Source organism: Engystomops pustulosus, chromosome 5 (genome assembly GCF_040894005.1).
Source record: "Engystomops pustulosus chromosome 5, aEngPut4.maternal, whole genome shotgun sequence".
Lineage (NCBI taxonomy): Eukaryota > Metazoa > Chordata > Amphibia > Anura > Leptodactylidae > Engystomops > Engystomops pustulosus.
Window position 1 is genome coordinate 26,896,235 of NC_092415.1, and position 19,372 is coordinate 26,915,606.

Consider the following 19,372-nt stretch of genomic DNA (forward strand, 5'->3'; position numbering starts at 1 on the left):
CGTGTGGTAGATCTGCTATTACTATTTAAGAGACTCTGTCGATCCTTCGATGAGGCTATATTAAATGCCCTGTTAATGGACCATTGGGGATAGTCCCTAGCTAAAAGTCTCGCGCTCAAGGATTTAGCTTGTTTCAGAAAATCTTTCTCATCTGAACAGGCTCTTTTGAGTCTGATAAACTCCCCTACCGGTATGGCTTTTAGAGTGTGGGCTGGATGATTGCTTTTAGCACTAAGTACCGCATTACCCGCTGTTGTTTTTCTGTACAAAGTTGTCTTAACCCTATGCTCAGAGGCACAGCCTATCAACATGAGGTCTAGAAAGGCCATTTCTTTTACATTCCAGTCAAAGGTAAAACGGAGGTTAACATTGTTGGAGTTTAGATGGGCAGCAAAGCCTGGCACGGACGACACACCTCCCGACCACACTATGAGTATGTCGTCGATGTATCGCCCGTACCATCGACGACATACTCATAGTGTGGTCGGGAGGTGTGTCGTCCGTGCCAGGCTTTGCTGCCCATCTAAACTCCAACAATGTTAACCTCCGTTTTACCTTTGACTGGAATGTAAAAGAAATGGCCTTTCTAGACCTCATGTTGATAGGCTGTGCCTCTGAGCATAGGGTTAAGACAACTTTGTACAGAAAAACAACAGCGGGTAATGCGGTACTTAGTGCTAAAAGCAATCATCCAGCCCACACTCTAAAAGCCATACCGGTAGGGGAGTTTATCAGACTCAAAAGAGCCTGTTCAGATGAGAAAGATTTTCTGAAACAAGCTAAATCCTTGAGCGCGAGACTTTTAGCTAGGGACTATCCCCAATGGTCCATTAACAGGGCATTTAATATAGCCTCATCGAAGGATCGACAGAGTCTCTTAAATAGTAATAGCAGATCTACCACACGTAAGGCCCATAACCCTAGAGTCACCTTCTCCACCCAATATAGTGTGGATTTTCCCCATATTGTAAATATTCTAAAAAACAATTTATCTATTTTATGCCAAGATGACAGACTTAATACCATACTCAAAAATGGTTGCAATTTTGTATCCAAGAAAGGCCCCACCTTAGGCACCAAATTATCTCCTAGCCTTTTCCAAAATTATGCCAACAGTAACAACAGTAATACTTGGCTGAGCACGAAAGGTTTCCACCGTTGTGGATCCACAAGATGTAATATATGCTCATATGCTAAACAGATAACATCTTTGACACTCAATAGTGATGATAGACCTTACAACATAAAAACGTTCATTAATTGTGACTCTAAATTTGTAGTCTATATTATCAGATGCGAAACATGTGATGTGTCCTATGTAGGATGCACCACTAGGAAGTTGAAAACACGAATTGCTGAACACCTCCGGGATTGTTCCAAAAATATTGAAAGTAACATGTCGGGAGCATCCAGGCATTTTGCCATTAGTCATACGGGGGATGTCTCACCTTTTCGTTTTTTCGGTCTTGAAAAAGTACATAAGGGCAAGAGAGGGGGTGACAGACATAAAATCCTCTTGAAACGAGAGGCTTTCTGGATCTTTAAGTTGGGCACCAGGGCTCCCGGAGGTTTGAATTTGAGATCAGATCTCTCATTTCTCTATTAGAACATTTATTATTCATTATTTCTACTTACCTTTCTTTTTTCTGCTCTCCATACACTCCTATATGTTCCGCGGCAGACACTACAATATTACATTCTGTGACATTAGTATATCTTTTCTCCGTTTTATACCAGTGACGGATATCTCCCAGGTTTTGATTAACGTGTACATTTACAAATGTTGCTATTTTGTTATTTTGTTGTTATTTAGGGATATCACATACGTGTGACGCCACAGCAGGAGGTTCACACCTCCGGTGATGTCACTCGTCACGTGAGTCTTCATTTCTTCCTATTTTTGTTATGCTGACATCTAGGAAGCTCACACGTGCGGCACCACCGCAGGAAGTTCACACCTCCGGTGACGTCAACTCCTACGTATGTGCACACACCCCCTTCACAGTGATTGGTGGTTTATGGTTTTAAATATTTTACTGTTGTAATGAAGTATATGCCATGACTAAGAGCACGGTCGTGCTCGAAACGCGTAGGCGATTTCACTACTACCTGTGATGTTTTAAGGAATCCCCAATAAAGCTTCAACATTTTATGAGGATGTGCCGCGTCTTCCCATCTTTTTGAAACTCATGGAGTATATAACACTGCTGTAATCTGTATGCGAACCTAAAATCATGTCTTCATTACCCTGCAGGGAAAACTAAGCAATTCATTGTATGCAATGAAAGTAATAGACTGTATAAAGCGGTCCATGAAATTGAATCCAGCGCCAATTTTGCCATCTGTTCCAGTTGGGTGGAAGTGTTGGCAGTCATGGAACCCGTTGTGGCCAATCTGTAGCCCTAAATGACCCGGGGGCATCATTAGATTGAGCTCACTGGGGCTTGCTGAGGCCACTGTGAGGTCCTGATTGGACATAACAGGTCCTGTGAGCCACCACCCCTAGTGGTGAACAGTCTACAGCCATGATCCTGTGATTTTAAGTGATTAAATGACGTGATAGATGGTATTTTTTACTCTATGATTACGTTTGGCAAGTCCTGAATTAGTCAATATATCTGAGTAGTTAAGGTACCAAAGCTCTTTGATAACAGCCTTGATCCTGGGAATGGAGAGTTGGAGAAGGGCATATTATTTTTTCCTTACTCTTCCATGGCCGCCATGGGTTTTTGGGGATTTTCTGAAAACCCCTCGAACTGATTTGCCAGATCATCCAAATTAGGAGATAAAGAGCTTTACAAAGCAGCTCTCCAACTGGTGGAGGTCTAATACTAGTCAATGGCATCTATTGATTTAGAAGACGGGCTTTACATGGCATTAGTGTCGCGACCAGATATCCAGAGGATAATCTGATGGGCCAAGGCTGTAACCCAAAACTGGACCTGAGGGCTACTAGGTTCTTATGAAGGTTGGGCCTGAAGAATAATTTTAGCAGACGGGTTCTTGGAACTGCACAGCCGTATATTAGTCAGTATTTGTAATCTAAAATTAGAAGTTGTTCATACATTGATTGTTTCGTGGTTGGGACTTCCTCCTGACAAATTACGGGCGGTCCCCTACTTAAGGACACCCGACTTACAGACGACCCCTAGTTAAATACGGACCCCTCTGCCCATCTCTGGTGAAGCTCTCTGAATGCTTTACTCTAGTCCCAGACTGCAATGATCAGCTGTAAGGTGTCTGTATTGAAGCTTTATTGATAATCCTTGGTCCAATTACAGCAAAAACATTTGAAACTACAATTGTTACTGGGGCAAAACTATTTTTGTCTGGAGTTACAATTATAAAATATACAGTTTTGATTTACATACAAATTCAACTTAAGAACAAACCTTTGGAACCTATCTTGTACATAACTCCGCGACTGCCTGTATAATGCAAGAACTTTGTGAAATTGGGTCATTTAAACATATTCTCCTTGTGAACCAGACGACTTCTTGAATAGTGGTTTTGCACTCATAATTGTCGAGCAATGATCTATCATTGGGGAAAATGTACTAGATTTACAAGACTGTTTTGCAAATTTATTGTGCACTTTTTGACAATGATTGCACCTTCCTCGACAGTTTTGTGAATTTCCTTGTGACTAGGGATGTGAGTAAAACAGTCGCTAAGTACTAAGTCACATGTCCAATGAGTTTTGTGAATCTATCATTCCCCATTGTGCCAGTTAAACAAACTCGATGCAATTTGCTTACACAGAAAATTATATTTTATGACAATAACAACAATTTGTTTAATATATTATGCGTATTCACGTATTATTGACTTTTTTCAGACGTTGCTTGCCGACAGGGGCCCTCTTACCAGCAAGACTTTCCATGTGCCAGAAGGGACTCCCGGCCTACAAATATATCTGGTATTTTTGTTACATTTTGTTACAATTTTCTTATTGCAATTACAATTTATAAGGGCAGTAGTACATACTGGAGGTGATGTTTCTAATAGATTCATTATTCAGTAAAAATCACTTTTTTTGCAGAAAACTTGACAATATACTTCAGCAAAAAAATCTAAAACTAGGAAAAACTAAATTGATATCATAGAGTATCCAACTGCTCAGGAGTCAGCACTAGGAGGGAGTTAAAGGGATTCTATCCCCTTGATAATACAACCAATGGAATAATAATAATATTAATATTAATAATAATAATCTTTATTTATATAGCACCATCAAACTATTTCATTGGGCACCTCATGCTGAAGCGTACCTTAGCAAGACTTACCCTAACCAATTCTTTGGTTTCTACATTTATGCTAGATAACTACTTGGTGCTCCCGGGCTATGCTTATTGCTCCTGTAGCACCAATCTGGCCAATTGGCTCCTTCCCTACTTTGTTGGTGCTGACCTATCCATAATTTAAAAACAAACCCTACAGAGTTGCAAATATGAGACAGAAAGATAAGGTGCCTTTCTTTGATAGTACCATTTGGTTTATATTGATGGAGATGGTGGTAGACTCACATTAAGATACCCCACTATATTTCCAAAAAATTGCCATATAAGCCAACTAATAGGTGGTATAAACTGATAAGCTAAGAAAAAACTTTTTTTTTGGAAGGCTTATAGACAGTATTAGTAAATGTTCCCAATTTTTTAACAGATAGAACCAGTAGAACAAGGGATTCCTATAAAACATGAACAATTGTAGTTGTAATTGTAGACACCTATTTGTTGGAACATTTCTCCTGCTACACCTATGAATAGGGGGTCACCACAATACTTACTGGGTAGTGCCGAATGGACCAAAAGAACAATGTTCAAGTCTGTGCCAAACGCTGATAGTTTGGGTCTTGAACACGGATTTGAACAAGAAGTTGGGGTTTGGCTTTCAGCTTGTAACATCCGCAATTGGTGGTGGTAGACGCTGTCACTTAATTTATAATCGCTGCTCCCCGGTGACATCATTGGACTACACCTTGCAGGGTAGGGATGATTGGACCCAAACAACAATGTTGAAGTCCGTGTGAAACATTGAATGATTGGGTCGCCAAACCCCGACTTCAGCAAGAAGTTGAAATTTGGTCCCCCCCCCCCATCAGAAACATCCATGATTGGTGCTGGTAAGCGCTGTCACTTAATGTATTAGGGGTGTTCCCTGAAGACGTATAGGAATATGGCAGTGCAAGTGCACCAATGGCATTTAAATGCTGCTTGCTGCTTTGCCGGCGGCATCACTGGTGTTACCGATGGTGGGTGGTGTGAGTGTTAGGATTCGGTACTGGACTGGACCAGGTCCACTCATGCTGGGGCTACTTACATATTACTGCTAAATTTCTTTTCCAATAGGGTAATAATTCCATAAACATTGTTAATGGCATCTTGAGATGATTATCAGATTACTATAGAGGAAGCTGGAAGTTCCCTTCATGGTGCAAGGATTTAGTAATTGATAACATACCCTGAAGCGAGATCAATCTGTCTGACTTTTCACCTTATGATTACTATGTGACTATGACTTACATAGAATTAGATGTGAACTATGACTGTTCGGTTTATGACTCTGGAGGTTTTGTAACGTGTGTGTTTGGCCGTTTCGGTTATGAGCCTCATAAATGTTGGGAGCGGCTGACTTACCTTTTCTTCATCGAAGGGAAAAATGTAAATGGGGAGATCTTAGGAAATAGATACGTAAAGCACTTTCATTATTTGCTCACCTGCCACCCATCCTCTATCTTGTGCTGAAATGGTTCCAAAAATCACTTAGTTAATATTAGTTAATATGACATCACTTCATAGGGCATTTACTATTCTAGAGACCACATCATAAAATCCAATCCTAAGGGATATACAAATAAGAATAATGGGACAAGCTGAGACAAGATTTTATACTGGATGTGGGTTTCAAAGAATTTCAGAATGGATAAAGTTGAGGACGACTTAACCCAATGGGCAAATCAACATGGATACATGCGGTTACAAATGAATTGTATTATTTGCTCTTACTATTGGTCCATTTAGTTGTGAAGTTGACTTTCTTATATCAAACTTTTATCAGATTTGCCCATTAGAGAAGGTCAATCTTAAATAGGATTTTCTACTCTAAGCACATCCCGTGTCCAGTCTGATCTCCAGGACTGTTAGAGCCCAATGTGAACAGGGCCCACAGGCGCTCCATTTAAAGGACATCTACCACTACATTTGGGTGGTGGACGGTCACCAAATGCATTCTCCTCCTGCCATGTTCCAGCACCTCTTCTACACCAAAATAAAGACTTTGTAAGTTCATGCAAATGAGCCAGAGGCTGTCACCTCTCCGCTAGCCAAGCGCCTCCTGGCTCCGTTGGAAGGTAATTTATGCACGCCCCCTCATTGATATTCCCCTAAACCTAGTAAATTTGCCTATACAGTGCTTTCTTTTGGCACCTTTTCTTTATGGTTACACAAGGGCCACAACTAGGAAAGGCTGGGCCCCAAAGAAAAATTGTGTTTTGGCGATCACTACTGAATGTGGACTAGTCTTGACACCTTGGGCCCAGTTGGTCAAAGTTAAAAATTGGAGTGGCATGTGGTATTCCAAACCAACTCCACACCAATGTGACAAATTGAAAAAAAAAAATTAACATGAGAAGATACAGCCCTCAATAATGTCTCAAGTGAACTTAGACAGTAGACAGTGATGCAGTAGGGGGCAACTAAGCCAAGTAAGAAGGACCTCCTCGAGTCATTTAGTGAAGATCAGAAAAATTGTTAAGATTAAGACTGACATACATTTTTTTCTTTTAGTTTGAACAAACAGATTCTAGGTCCGTAAACTTTATCCTGGAAGGTAACACAGATCATACTATTTACATTCAAAATGATGGATGGCTGGGGACAAGAGAAGCTCTGGACTGGGAGAAGAGATCAGTCTACAGCTTCAAGGTAATAAGGATATGGACTCTAACTCTCAGAAACTGGCATAGAAGTGCAGATAAATCTCCCTCGTATGTTTGTGTTCAAAAATGGAGGATTGGGGCATATTTACCACTCAAAGGAAATCTACCATCAAAATATATCATGATAAATCACTTACTCATAGATCCAGGCAACGTGACTATGGTAATCTTCTTATATTAGTTATTCATGGCCTCCTTCCTTCTAAAATCAACTGTTTAAATTATGCTAATGAGCCTTTGAGGAAGTGTCCCTGGTTTATCATGCTTGATTTTGATCACAGCTGTAGCCAATCACTGATCTCTTATACACATTTGAGGCCAGCAATTGGCTGTAACAGTCAGTTGTTAATGGTGAGACATCGGCACTGCAGACTACTAAACATAGACCAGTGGTGATCATCACAGTGCGAGGGCTACAGTGGGATATATAGCAGGTAAATAATTATAATAAAATAAGAATTGTTATTATACATAATGGAATACAATTTAGTTTAACTATGTTTAGACTTCTCCAAAAAAATGATAGATGTTGTGAAATCTAGGAAGTTGGGGCTTGGCGAGATTCGCATTGACAATTTTACCGTTTATTTTTCATATATGTTAGATATTGTGGCCCTTTCATTTCTCCCTCATATTGTGGCCCTTTTTTATCACTCCCTTATATTGTGGTCCCTCATATTGTTTTCATATATGTTAGATATTGTGGCCCTCTCATCTCTCCCTCATATTGTGGCCCTTTTTTATCACTCCCTTATATTGTGGTCCCTCATATTGTTTTCATATATGTTAGATATTGTGGTGCCTCCAATCTCCCCCTCATATTGTGACTTCTCATATATTCCTCATATTGTGGCTTCTCTTATCTCTCCCCTCATATTGTGGCCAGGGGAGGATTAAGACTGCCATGGGCTCTGGGCTGTATGAATTTTATTCCCCCTACAAGTCTGGAATTCACTTCCTACATCTGGTACTAGAATCGAGCTTCTTGAGGAATGGAGGATGTGTCCCTTCTGCCTGCCTTTAATCTGTGGTTTCAGGACCTTTGGAGAACCTTCAAAGGTCCTGAAATGGCTCTTAGCTTGTGTATTGAGAGAATGAACAGGTGTATGAGAATTTCATGGGTAAAAGTCCTTCTAAGTATAAATTCTGGCTGGTGGTTCGGGTGTCCATTGGTCCCTAGATGCCTTGGGACAAGGGCTACTGATCAAACCTCCTGTATTATAATCCACTACTGCATGTGGCCCCTCATCTTACCCTTATAATGTGGGTTCTCTCATCTCCCCCTCATATTGTGGCCCCTCATCTCCCTCTTAATATTGTGTGACCTCATCTTCCATGGCCTTCCATGAGCAAGGTTACAGGGATAAGACAGAGAGCTAATTGAACATAGAGGTTCACTTACTTTTTCTCACTGCACTGTGGATGTTTACTCAGTCCTTGTACACTACACATTTTTTGTATTTTATTGGTCTAGTTAGACTGTGTTTGTGTTCAAGAGTGACTATAAAAATCAGACCACAGTTCACCAGTGAACGTCAATGAAGAAAGCCGGTTAATTCCAAAGGTTCACTTACTGTTGTGGGAAACATACCTTCAAAAACCGTCAACCAAACCCTTGTACAGCCAACAACTCTTCCTCAAGAACCCTTCCCCATAATGATAGGTCCAAAGAAGGTCAGGTAAAATTGGACTATCTTTGGAGGAGAGTCAGACACCATATACATGTGAATAGGAGAGGCCACAGTTACAATAAGGTGTAAGAGCATCTTGTGTCTTAGAGGGTTATATTACCATTTCTGTATGATGGAAGATGTTAAAGGAAATCTACCATGAAAATCCAGCAGGATTACAGTGGTAGTCTTCTTATGTGTTATCATCATGTGTGTTATCCATGGCCTCCTCCCTTCTCAAATCAACTTTTAAAATTATGCTAATGAGCAAGAAGGGCTATGGGGTGCGTTACCAGAGCCCTTCTGTGCTTTAGCTTTACCGGCTGTTACACTCCCCCTTCCACTATGTGAGAATACAGCGGGCAGACAGAAGGGGGAAGTATTGAGGAAGCAAGGGGGGGGGGTGATAACAAATATTAGTAGATTACCACAGTCCCGGTGTCTGGATCTATGAGGAAGTGTCCCTGGGTTATCGTGATGCATTTTCATTTCCTTTAAGCTTCAGTACATGTCAAGAAACAAATATTTTTTCATGCTGTAGAGGAAATGTATTCAATGAAAAATAATCTTGGAATATATTTGGTTTCCCAACCTCCCGTTTAGTTGATGGCTACAGTTCTGGAATGATATCATTTGTCTTCTTCATTTTTAGGTGAAGACTGTTGACAGTAGGGGAACCGTCATTGAAGGTCCATATGATATCACTGTAATAGTAGATGACATCAATAATAATGCGCCTTCATTTAACACAAGCAGATATTATGGTGAAGTCAGAGAACAATATCGGCCAGGTAGGTCATGGCAGACCAGTACTGCTGTAGGAGTGATGCCTCATGTTATGTTTTTTCATCCAGTGTTCATGGAACCTCATTATTTTTGGTATAGAGCATTTCTTTTTTTCTGTTGTTTTTTAATTTAGAGAATTTATAATTAGCATGCATGTTTTAATGGCCTATTTCCATAAGGTTCTTATGATGTGTTACCAGCCACAACCTCCTAATATGAACCTGCCATTAGGTTTTCCCATTAAACTCAATGACAGGTTCCCACAGGGGTATATATAAGTTGTGTCACTATGTGACACAGCGCAGCTCCCTCATCCCGCCTCCCTCATAAATAAGGGAGTTTAAAGAGAAGCTGGCTGTTTGTGACTCGCTGAGGAGAATTTCTGAGGGAAGGGGATGAGAGAGTTGAGAGAGAAGCTGGCTGTGTGTGACTCGCTGAAGAGAATTTCTGAGGGAGGGGGATGAGAGAGTTGAGAGAGAAACTGGCTGTGTGTGACTTGCTGAAGAGAATTGCTGAGGATGGGGGGATTGAGGGAGCTGAGCTGTGTCACACAGTGACTCAATGGAAGAGAAAAAACTCCCCTTGTGTCTCCCCTGGTGAGTTTTCTGTCAAGGAGCCAGCAACTTTTTGTTTACTAGTGATTTTAGCACGATCTAAGCTATGGATTTTTATACATAAAAAAGCACGGGGCAAAGGATGAATACTTCTGAGGGAACCTCTCATTAGGTTTATGGTTCAACCAAGTCTGTCATTAGGTGTAGTGGTCCCATGAAATGTCCCATGGTGGGCAACATAGTATAAAAATAATATCCATCATCCGGAAAAAAAAAATCTAAGAGATGATAAAGATAAGGTCAGGGAGGCTGTACTGTCTACTCATCATTGTTAACTGTAATAGGAGACTGTGTCCTCCTCTGTGGACTTTATGTGGTACATTCCTGGTAGTTTTATTGAGATAGTGACCTTCTTGAGGCGACGTTAAAGGAAACCTGCCATCAGGAATACACAAACTGAGGTATTCCTGATGGTAGATTCCTTTGTATCTTGTAGGCCCTACATTGTCTTAAACTAATAATTTCTCTCTAACTAAGTAAAACCTTTATCTTTTCTGTATGCAAATGAACCTCGGAGGCTACTTGGGCGTGGAGTAGCCCGGGTAAGCAGCTGGAGCTATAAGTACTCCATTCCTCTGTATAGCTACTCCATTCCTTTGTAGCCTCTGAAGTCTTGCCTATCTCAGCCCTGCAGTGCTCTTTGGCTATTCAGCCCGATCTAAGACGTAAGGGGCCGCACAATGGCCGGGTCACTGCGGGGCTTCTCACTGAACTGGAAGGTACCGGAAATATAAGGGAACGGGATGAATAGCTGAAGATGATGTAAGCCATGTGGTGAGGTAAGACTTTAGAGGCTACAGAGGCATGGTAAAGACTTAAGCCCCGGTGCTCGGCCGGGCTACTCCACGCCCCAGTAGCCTTTGAGGTTTATTTACATACAGAAAAAATCAAGGTTTTATTTATTTAGTTAGTTACGGATAAAACATATGTTTCCATCAGAAATACCTCAGTTAGTGTATTCCTGATGGTAGGTTTCCTTTAAGGCATGTTAACCTCATATAATGACCAATAGGTCACATGACCCAAGTAAAAAGTGCTACCCATTTCAAGCGTGTAAGATTAAAGGTATGATCACACAATAGACCATCCAGCATGACATTTCGATACTCATTGAGGGAAATGTAATAATACTGGGGCCAGTGTTAATACTCATTGGGGGAGATTTATCAGAGGTGTCTGAGAGCAAAACTGTTCCGGTTGCCCAACCTTATTGTAGCTTTCATTTTATAAAGAGATCTGGGAAATTTAATGCTGTGCTGATTGGTTGTCATGAACAATTAGAAGAGTTCGGCTTTCAGACACTTCTGATCAATTTCCCCCATCATGTCATGCTCAATCACCCCCACTTTACCATACAAGTGCCACAAGGGTGGAAAGAAGGGGAAAAAGTTTTTGTGTGCCAGGAATTGCAACTTTTTAATGCCTCGTAGGCCAGTTTTACATGTCCAGTTCCGTTAAAAATAAATTTTTTTTTTACAAGGATTACATGGATTGATATTTACATACTGTATGTCATGGGATTGGATTAACCATGGTTACTGTATATCTGCTTTGTACTCTCTACTCCTACTTTATCAAAACTTATTGGAATGAAACTGCAAGCAGAATATAAAAACAGAAAAAGGACAAAAGTTTTTTAAAATTACATTTTTATGTATTTTTCTCACCTTAGGTAGACCATTTATCCAAGTTTTTGCAACCGACAGAGATGACCCATCCACCCCCAATGCCCAACTTGTCTACAAAATTAAGCAACAGATTCCAGACCCTACCGGGGTCATGTTTTTCAAGATTGACAATGTGACCGGGGAAATTTCCACCACTTTAGAAGGTATGTACACAGCAAACAACTGATTCTAAGAAGGTTCTTCTAGATTAATATTAACCCAGCCAACAGCTGGCCCCGGCTGAAAAAGGAAGCTCCGGAACTTCACTGACAAAGATTGTGAGTCTTAATGCGGCAAATCTGATTATTTTATCTCATTGGAAAACCTTAATCTTTTTGTAACTGAAATAAAGTAGGGTGTCTTGATCTTCCATAGCAATGCAGTCATATAGCAACACCATAAAATGATGTAATCTAAGTATTTTTCAATTGTATGTAAAATATAGAAAAATATATTTAGTATTCAAAACAACTGAGATGTCTCCCACATCTCCATGCCAGTGTCTTCCTATGTCTAAAGAATGCAGCTACCGATTTACTCTTTTGTTTGACATTCCTAGTATGAATTGTGCTTTATGTCGTTCAGTGTGTTTGAGATTGTGCTTGAGACCACGCCTGCTTTTTGAGACCACACCCGCTGTGTTTGAGACCACACCCAGTTGCTCTGCTCTGGTCCGGCAATAGTTAACTTGCTGTGATAGACAGAGCTGTGCTCCAGTTATCTGGGCCTGAGGCTCTCTGGCTACATGTACAGGTGGTCTCTTACTTAAGAACACCCGACTTACAGACGACCCCTAGTTACAAACGAACCTCTGGTATTTGTTAATTTACTGTACTTTAGCCCTAGGCTACAATAATCAGCTATAACCTTTATCACAGGTGTCTGTAATGAAGCTTTATTGTTAATCCTGGTTCTTATGACAACCTAACATTTTTAAAATCCAATTGTCACAGAGACCAAAAAAAATTTGTCTGGAGGTACAATTATAAAGTATACAGTTCCGACTTACATACAAATTCAATGTATATACTGTATATATATATATGTATACTGCATATATATCCTGCTCACCGCTAGTTCACTGCTGGTTATATTCCTTGGATATCTCCATATTATCCCTGATTATCCAATCTTGGCTTACATATTTTGACTATCCCTTTTGTATTCCGATTTTATGCCGTATTTGCTTTCTCTGCAGTGATCCAGGCCTCTGAAATCGCGAAATTGTGTTATTTTTTTGTAAGTCTTGTTATTACTGGTTACGGTGGACCCGTTAAGAGGGCAAGTGACAGTCTGGGGGGGGGGGGGGGGGTTCAGTTTAGGGCTCACTGACTTGTCTGTCCTCCCGGAATCAATTTATGAAGTAAACATACAAAATAGAAAATTGACCATGAAATCAAAAGAGTTGTACAGACAAACGGATCAGGGCATTTGTGCGATTATATTACTGTGCACAGCCTGATAAGTGGACACTAATAATGTAAATGGCACGTAGTAGGCATAATTTTTATTATGCTAATGAGTTAGAAGTACTCTGTGGTTGTTACAGAGTTGAGCCCCTCTGTACTGCCACTTCACAGGCTGTTACACTGTGCAGGGACATTTCCCCCCTCCCACTGTTTGAAATAACATCAGGCAAAGGGAGAAGGAAAGTTATAACAAGGAGGGGCTCTGGTCTTATAAGCATAATTTTAAAAGTGGACTTTAGAAGGAAAGAGCCCATGAATAACAAATATAAGAAGATTACCACATTTATGGTGCCTGTATCTATGAGTAATGTCCCTAGTTTATCTCCACAGCAAAGCCCCCTTTACAGAATTGGCCACAGCAGATGCCCCCTTCACAGAAATTTCCACAGCAGAGCCCCCCTGTACAGAAATGTCCACAGCAAAGCCCCCCTTTAATGAAATATCCACAGCAATGCCCCCCATTAATAAAATGTCCAAAGCAGAGCCCCCTTTAATGAAATGTCCACAACAAAGCCCCCCTTTAATGAAATGTCTACTGCAGAGCTCTCCTTTAATTAAATGCCCACAGCAAAGCCCCCTTTAATGAAATCTCCACTGTAGAGCTCCCCTTTAATGAAATGTCCACAATAGAACCCCCCTTTAATAAAATGACCACAGTAGAGCCTTCTTTAATTAAATGGCCACTGAAGGGCATCTTTTTAATGAAATGGGCACTGCACGGACCCCCCCTTTAATGAAATGGCCACTGCAGAGCCTCCATTAAATGAAATGGCCACTGGAGAGACCCCCTATAAAGAAATGTACACAGAATGGCTCCTCCCTTTACAGAAATGTCTACATTGAGCCCCCTTGGGAAAAAAAACCCTTATACTCACCTCAGCTCGTGCAAGATGTTGTCCCATGGCCGCGGCATCATTACGCATAGTGTATGCGCGCCGACAGGAAGAGAAGCCGGAGAGAAGGAGTCGCAGGTAAGTATTGGGTTTTTTTTTGGACCTCTGTGTGCTGGAGCACTTTCATCTTTGCTGTAATGAGGGGTCCTGGTATGAATTGTAGCCACATATAACATTGTGGCAAAACATCTCTATGTACATGGCACAATATAACATAGGTAACCAGATGGTATTTCCACCGGAAAAGGGTCTGTGATAAGCTACAGCAACAGACCATACAAATTAATCTTTTAGTCTTTTTCTCGCCGGAGGGTTACGGACCAATTCCCAACCCTCTTACACGCCGGATGTTTATATCCCTCTCATTTCATTCTTGGATACATTTAATAAATTGAATGTTTACTAAAAGAGAAGAGATTAAGGTCATGGAGGGATAATGACTGCCGGCTGCATTTGAGTACCAGCTCCTATAATGATGTGTCGGTCTTATTATGTAAAACCTGATTATTTCAATGATAAGTCATTTCCTCAAGAGTGATAATCGATGATCCTAGAGGAGCAGTAGTGAGGTCTCCTTGACCAGCAATGATAGAAACATTGGAGAACATCACATGTTTTATTCATGAGTTTGTCCTGAAATTAAAATAAGTCAATAGTACAGTGTATATACTGAGGAATAATCCAATTTTTCCATCACATAGCATTATACAAGTATATACAGTGACCCATCTAGAGCAATTAATACATTCTTGCTTTTTTTATTAAAGGTTCCATGAATCTGAAGTTTGGGGATAAGCCATATGAACTTGTTTTGGAAGTATCAGACCTTGCAGAGAGACCGTTTATCGATAACGCTAAGGTGTATATCACCATACTGGAAAATCTTTGGAAAGCACCAAAACCAGTAACTATACTGGAAAACTCCACAAGTCCTCATCCATATACCATCACCAAGGTACTGACATCCAAAGTAACAACGGGCAACTTTATGTATTCTATCTCTCATCCCAATGCTACTCTCATTGGTGATGTAGTATTATTTATGTCACAGACTTGTTCTCGGTATATTGGACTACAACCTTTTGGAGGATCCAAGATAAGAATAGACAGATAATATTACACAAGGGATAGGTGAGAACAAAAGACAGAGTCAGTCGCACAGTCGCTGGTCGTACACCAGGACTAATGTCAGTTGCAAAGAGTGGACCTTCTTGAATTCTGGGATGTATCCTTGAATGTATCTTGGCAAAATCTAGCTGTCCCAATCTGAAAACAGCTGGACTTTCTCAAATTATCACACAATATAAAAAGCATGGTCTTCTGGACTAGGTGGAGACCAGCTTGGTGGAGACAGGCAGAGAGAGATCAGCTTGGTACACACTGTTGCAGACCAGCTTGGTGGATACTGGTGGAGAGAGAGACCAGCTTGGTGGAGGCTAGTAGAGAGAGGCCAGCTTGGTGGAGACTGTTAGAGAGAGACCAGCTTGGTGGAGACTGTTAGAGAGAGACCAGCTTGGTGGAGACTGTTAGAGAGAGATCAGCTTGTTGGAGACTGTTAGAGAGAGATCAGCTTGGTGGAGACTGTTAGAGAGAGACCAGCTTGGTGGAGACTAGTAGAGAGAGACCAGCTTGGTGGAAACTGTTAGAGAGAGACCAGCTTGGTGGAGACTAGTAGAGAGAGACCAGCTTGGTGGAGACTGTTAGAGAGAGACTAGCTTGGTGGAGACTAGTAGAGAGAGACCAGCTTGGTGGAGACTGTTAGAGAGATACCAGCTTGGTGGAGACTGTTAGAGAGATACCAGCTTGGTGGAGACTGTTAGAGAGAGACCAGCTTGGTGGAGACTAGTGGAGAGAGACCAGCTTGGTGGAGACTAGTAGAGAGATACCAGCTTGGTGGAGACTGGTAGAGAGAGACCAGCTTGGTGGAGACTGGTAGAGAGAGGCCAGCTTGGTGGAGACTAGTAGAGAGAGACCAGCTTGGTGGAGACTAGTAGAGAGAGACCAGCTTGGTGGAGACTAGAAAAGAGAGACCAGCTTGGTGGAGACTGGTAAAGAGAAACCAACGTGGTGGAGACCAGCTTGGTGGAGACTAGTGGAGAGAGACCAGCTTGGTGGAGACTAGTAGAGAGAGACCAGCTTGGTGGAGACTGGTAGAGAGACACCAGCTTGGTGGAGACTGGTTGAGAGAGACCAGCTTGTTGGAGACTAGTAGAGAGAGACCCGCTTGGTGGAGACTAGTAGAGAGAGACCAGCTTGGTGGAGACTGGTAGAGAGAGACCAGCTTGGTGGAGACTGGTAGAGAGAGACCAGCTTGGTGGAGACTGGTAGAGAGAGACCAGCTTGGTGGAGACTGGTAGAGAGAGACCAGCTTGGTGGAGACTGGCAGAGAGAGACCAGCTTGATGGAGACTGGTAGAGAGAGACCAGCTTGTTGGAGACAAGTAGAGAGAGACCAGCTTGTTGGAGACTAGTAGAGAGAGACCAGCTTGGTGGAGACTGGTAGAGAGAGACCAGCTTGGTGGAGACTGGTAGAGAGAGACCAGCTTGGTGGAGACTGGTAGAGAGAGACCAGCTTGGTGGAGACTGGTAGAGAGAGACCAGCTTGGTGGAGACTGGTAAAGAGAAACCAACGTGGTGGAGACCAGCTTGGTGGAGACTAGAAAAGAGAGACCAGCTTGGTGGAGACTAGAAAAGAGAGACCAGCTTGGTGGAGACTAGTGGAGAGAGACCAGCTTGGTGGAGACTAGTAGAGAGAGACCAGCTTGGTGGAGACTGGTAGATAGAGACCAGCTTGGTGGAGACTGGTTGAGAGAGACCAGCTTGTTGGAGACTAGTAGAGAGAGACCAGCTTGGTGGAGACTAGTAGAGAGAGACCAGCTTGGTGGAGACTAGTAGAGAGAGACCAGCTTGGTGGAGACTGGTAGAGAGAGACCAGCTTGGTGGAGACTGGTAGAGAGAGACCAGCTTGGTGGAGACTGGTAGAGAGAGACCAGCTTGGTGGAGACTGGTAGAGAGAGACCAGCTTGATGGAGACTGGTAGAGAGAGACCAGCTTGGTGGAGACTAGTAGAGAGAGACCAGCTTGGTGGAGACTGGTAGAGAGAGACCAGCTTGGTGGAGACTGGTAGAGAGAGACCAGCTTGGTGGAGACTGGTAGAGAGAGACCAGCTTGGTGGAGACTAGTGAAGAGAGACCTGCTTGGTGTGGACTGTTAGAGAGAGACCAGCTTGGTGGAGACTGGTAAAGAGAAACCAACGTGGTGGAGACCAGCTTGGTGGAGACTAGAAGAGAGAGACCAGCTTGGTGGAGATTGGTGGAGACTAGCTTTGTTGATACCGGTGGCAGACCAGCTCGGTAGAGACTGGTGCATACCATCAAAACAGCTAAAGCTTTGCAGATCCTTGTAAACCAATGTATACAGTAATTTGGCATATTACTATGATGTGTCAAAATGTAAAGAATGTGGAAAAAGAAACTCTGTGCCCCTTGCCCATTCGTATACAATACATATGTGTTCCTAAAGAAACATGCAACCAAAAATGATAATCTGATCTCCTAGTCACAGAGGGTTCAAAAGCCTGAAAATCCCTTTGCTATCATGTATTCTAAGCAAGACCCTATCCACATAAATGGACCTTAGGCTATGCTCTTATGTCAATTCCACCACAGGAAAAGTCTGCATAGCACCCAAAAAAAATTGGGTACTCTACAATTTGAGCACGCCAGTTTTCTGTGTGTCGTGTTTCGGTGGGGCTCCTGAACCTGTTAGAGTTGGCCGTTTAGAGATAGGCTTATGGCCATGAACTGGAAGTTTGTCCCAGGTGAAAAAAAGGATCGGCTAAACACAGGCCTTGGCCTAAGGCCATGAACACACAGAGCTGGGGAAAGGACTTTAAGGAATCTCAGACACCTGGAGTCCCTTCTATCTCACAAAACATTATCAATCATTAATCATGATTACATACATCACTATGATGCCATCTTCTGCACCTTGGTTGGTCCATGAAGTCCTCTCAGTGCACAATCTGGGTTTCACAGACCGACCCCAATTATGGGCTGTAGACCCACGGCAGCACAGAAGCTTTTATGTCTCACAACAAACCACCTATAATATACACGACACATGGTCGGTGGCGGACATAATACAGATTCTATATTTCACATTGAGTCTCATCATTTGCTAAGTTCTCTGATAACTTCTGATGTCTTCAGATTAGTTGAGGCCCCAGGAGACGACTTCGACATCACATATCATAAAACTATTCTGCAGAAACCAAAACTAAAACATATCTTGCAAAGTTCCACACTAATAATTCAATAATGCAGTGATGGGATCCTGGAGAAGGAGCTGAGGACACGTGTAACACACAAGGGTAACGCAGGGAGGGAGAGCAATGTTATGGTATTTCTGAGCAGAGTTTGTAAAATAATCCACGCAATGGAAAATCTAACCAGACGCTGTGCGCTTCACGAGCCAAGGCGGCCCAAGACTGATTCTATTAATGCTTTGTGAAAAGAACAGCATTTTAACCCCTTCTTGCTTGGAGAGGAGACATCCAGCCATTGTCGTTCTACATTCATTCATAGAACATTTGCTAAACAATATTAACACGTGAAATAACGAAAAGTCTCTATGGCACCAAAATGCCTTGTCCCGTCCTTGCCAGCCTTAGTAAATAAGTCTCATACGTTTTACTTACTGAGCTATATTTAGGAGAAACTGAGATTGCTCTGGGTCCCTGGGTCTTGGGCAGCGTCGGCTCTAGGTTTCAGAAGGCCCCTGGGTGACAGAGCCTCAGTGGGTCCCTTTACAGTGAACTCACATTATCACAAAATTCTTTAGTCTATCATCGCAAACAGTCCCTTCATACTTTCATTTTATATAAAGCCATGGATTCCTTATGTACAACCTTATGTGCCCCCCCCCCCCAGGAACTCTGGCCCATGGCACTTGCCCAAGTATGCCCAGTGATGATGCCGGCCCTAGTCTTGGGCCTAGAACTGATGTCAGAACGTGATTGGACTTCCCTATTGGGAATCCAATACTCAGCTGTTCAAAGCAGCCGTCACTTTCCAATCCTATGACATCATATCAGCCCATTTACTGGTCAGTCCCAATCATGTGATCAGAGCTAGACTGCAATACCAGGAATCACCACCGTACAACATATAGGGCATAGATTAATAAGGAGTGAAGAAGACACAACACCTGAACGGAGCCCTTCTTCGGATGATCAGTGATCGGTGGTGTAGTCAGGTGTCAGGCCCTACCTCCCCGATCCTGATCGCCTTTCCTATATATTATTTGGAAAACCTTATTCAGGATAAAGTTGGT

The 19,372-nt window shown here is 42.2% G+C and overlaps 1 protein-coding gene across 1 annotated transcript in view; it reads left to right on the forward strand.

Moving 5' to 3' along the window:
* CDH17 (cadherin 17) overlaps positions 1–19,372 on the forward strand; it is a 52,311-nt gene that overhangs the window by 7,372 nt on the left and 25,567 nt on the right. The window contains exons 2-6 of the mRNA XM_072151433.1: positions 3,839–3,919; positions 6,789–6,926; positions 9,263–9,401; positions 11,683–11,841; positions 14,807–14,994. Coding sequence (XP_072007534.1) covers positions 3,839–3,919; positions 6,789–6,926; positions 9,263–9,401; positions 11,683–11,841; positions 14,807–14,994 — 705 coding nt within the window. The remainder of the gene's footprint in view (positions 1–3,838; positions 3,920–6,788; positions 6,927–9,262; positions 9,402–11,682; positions 11,842–14,806; positions 14,995–19,372) is intronic.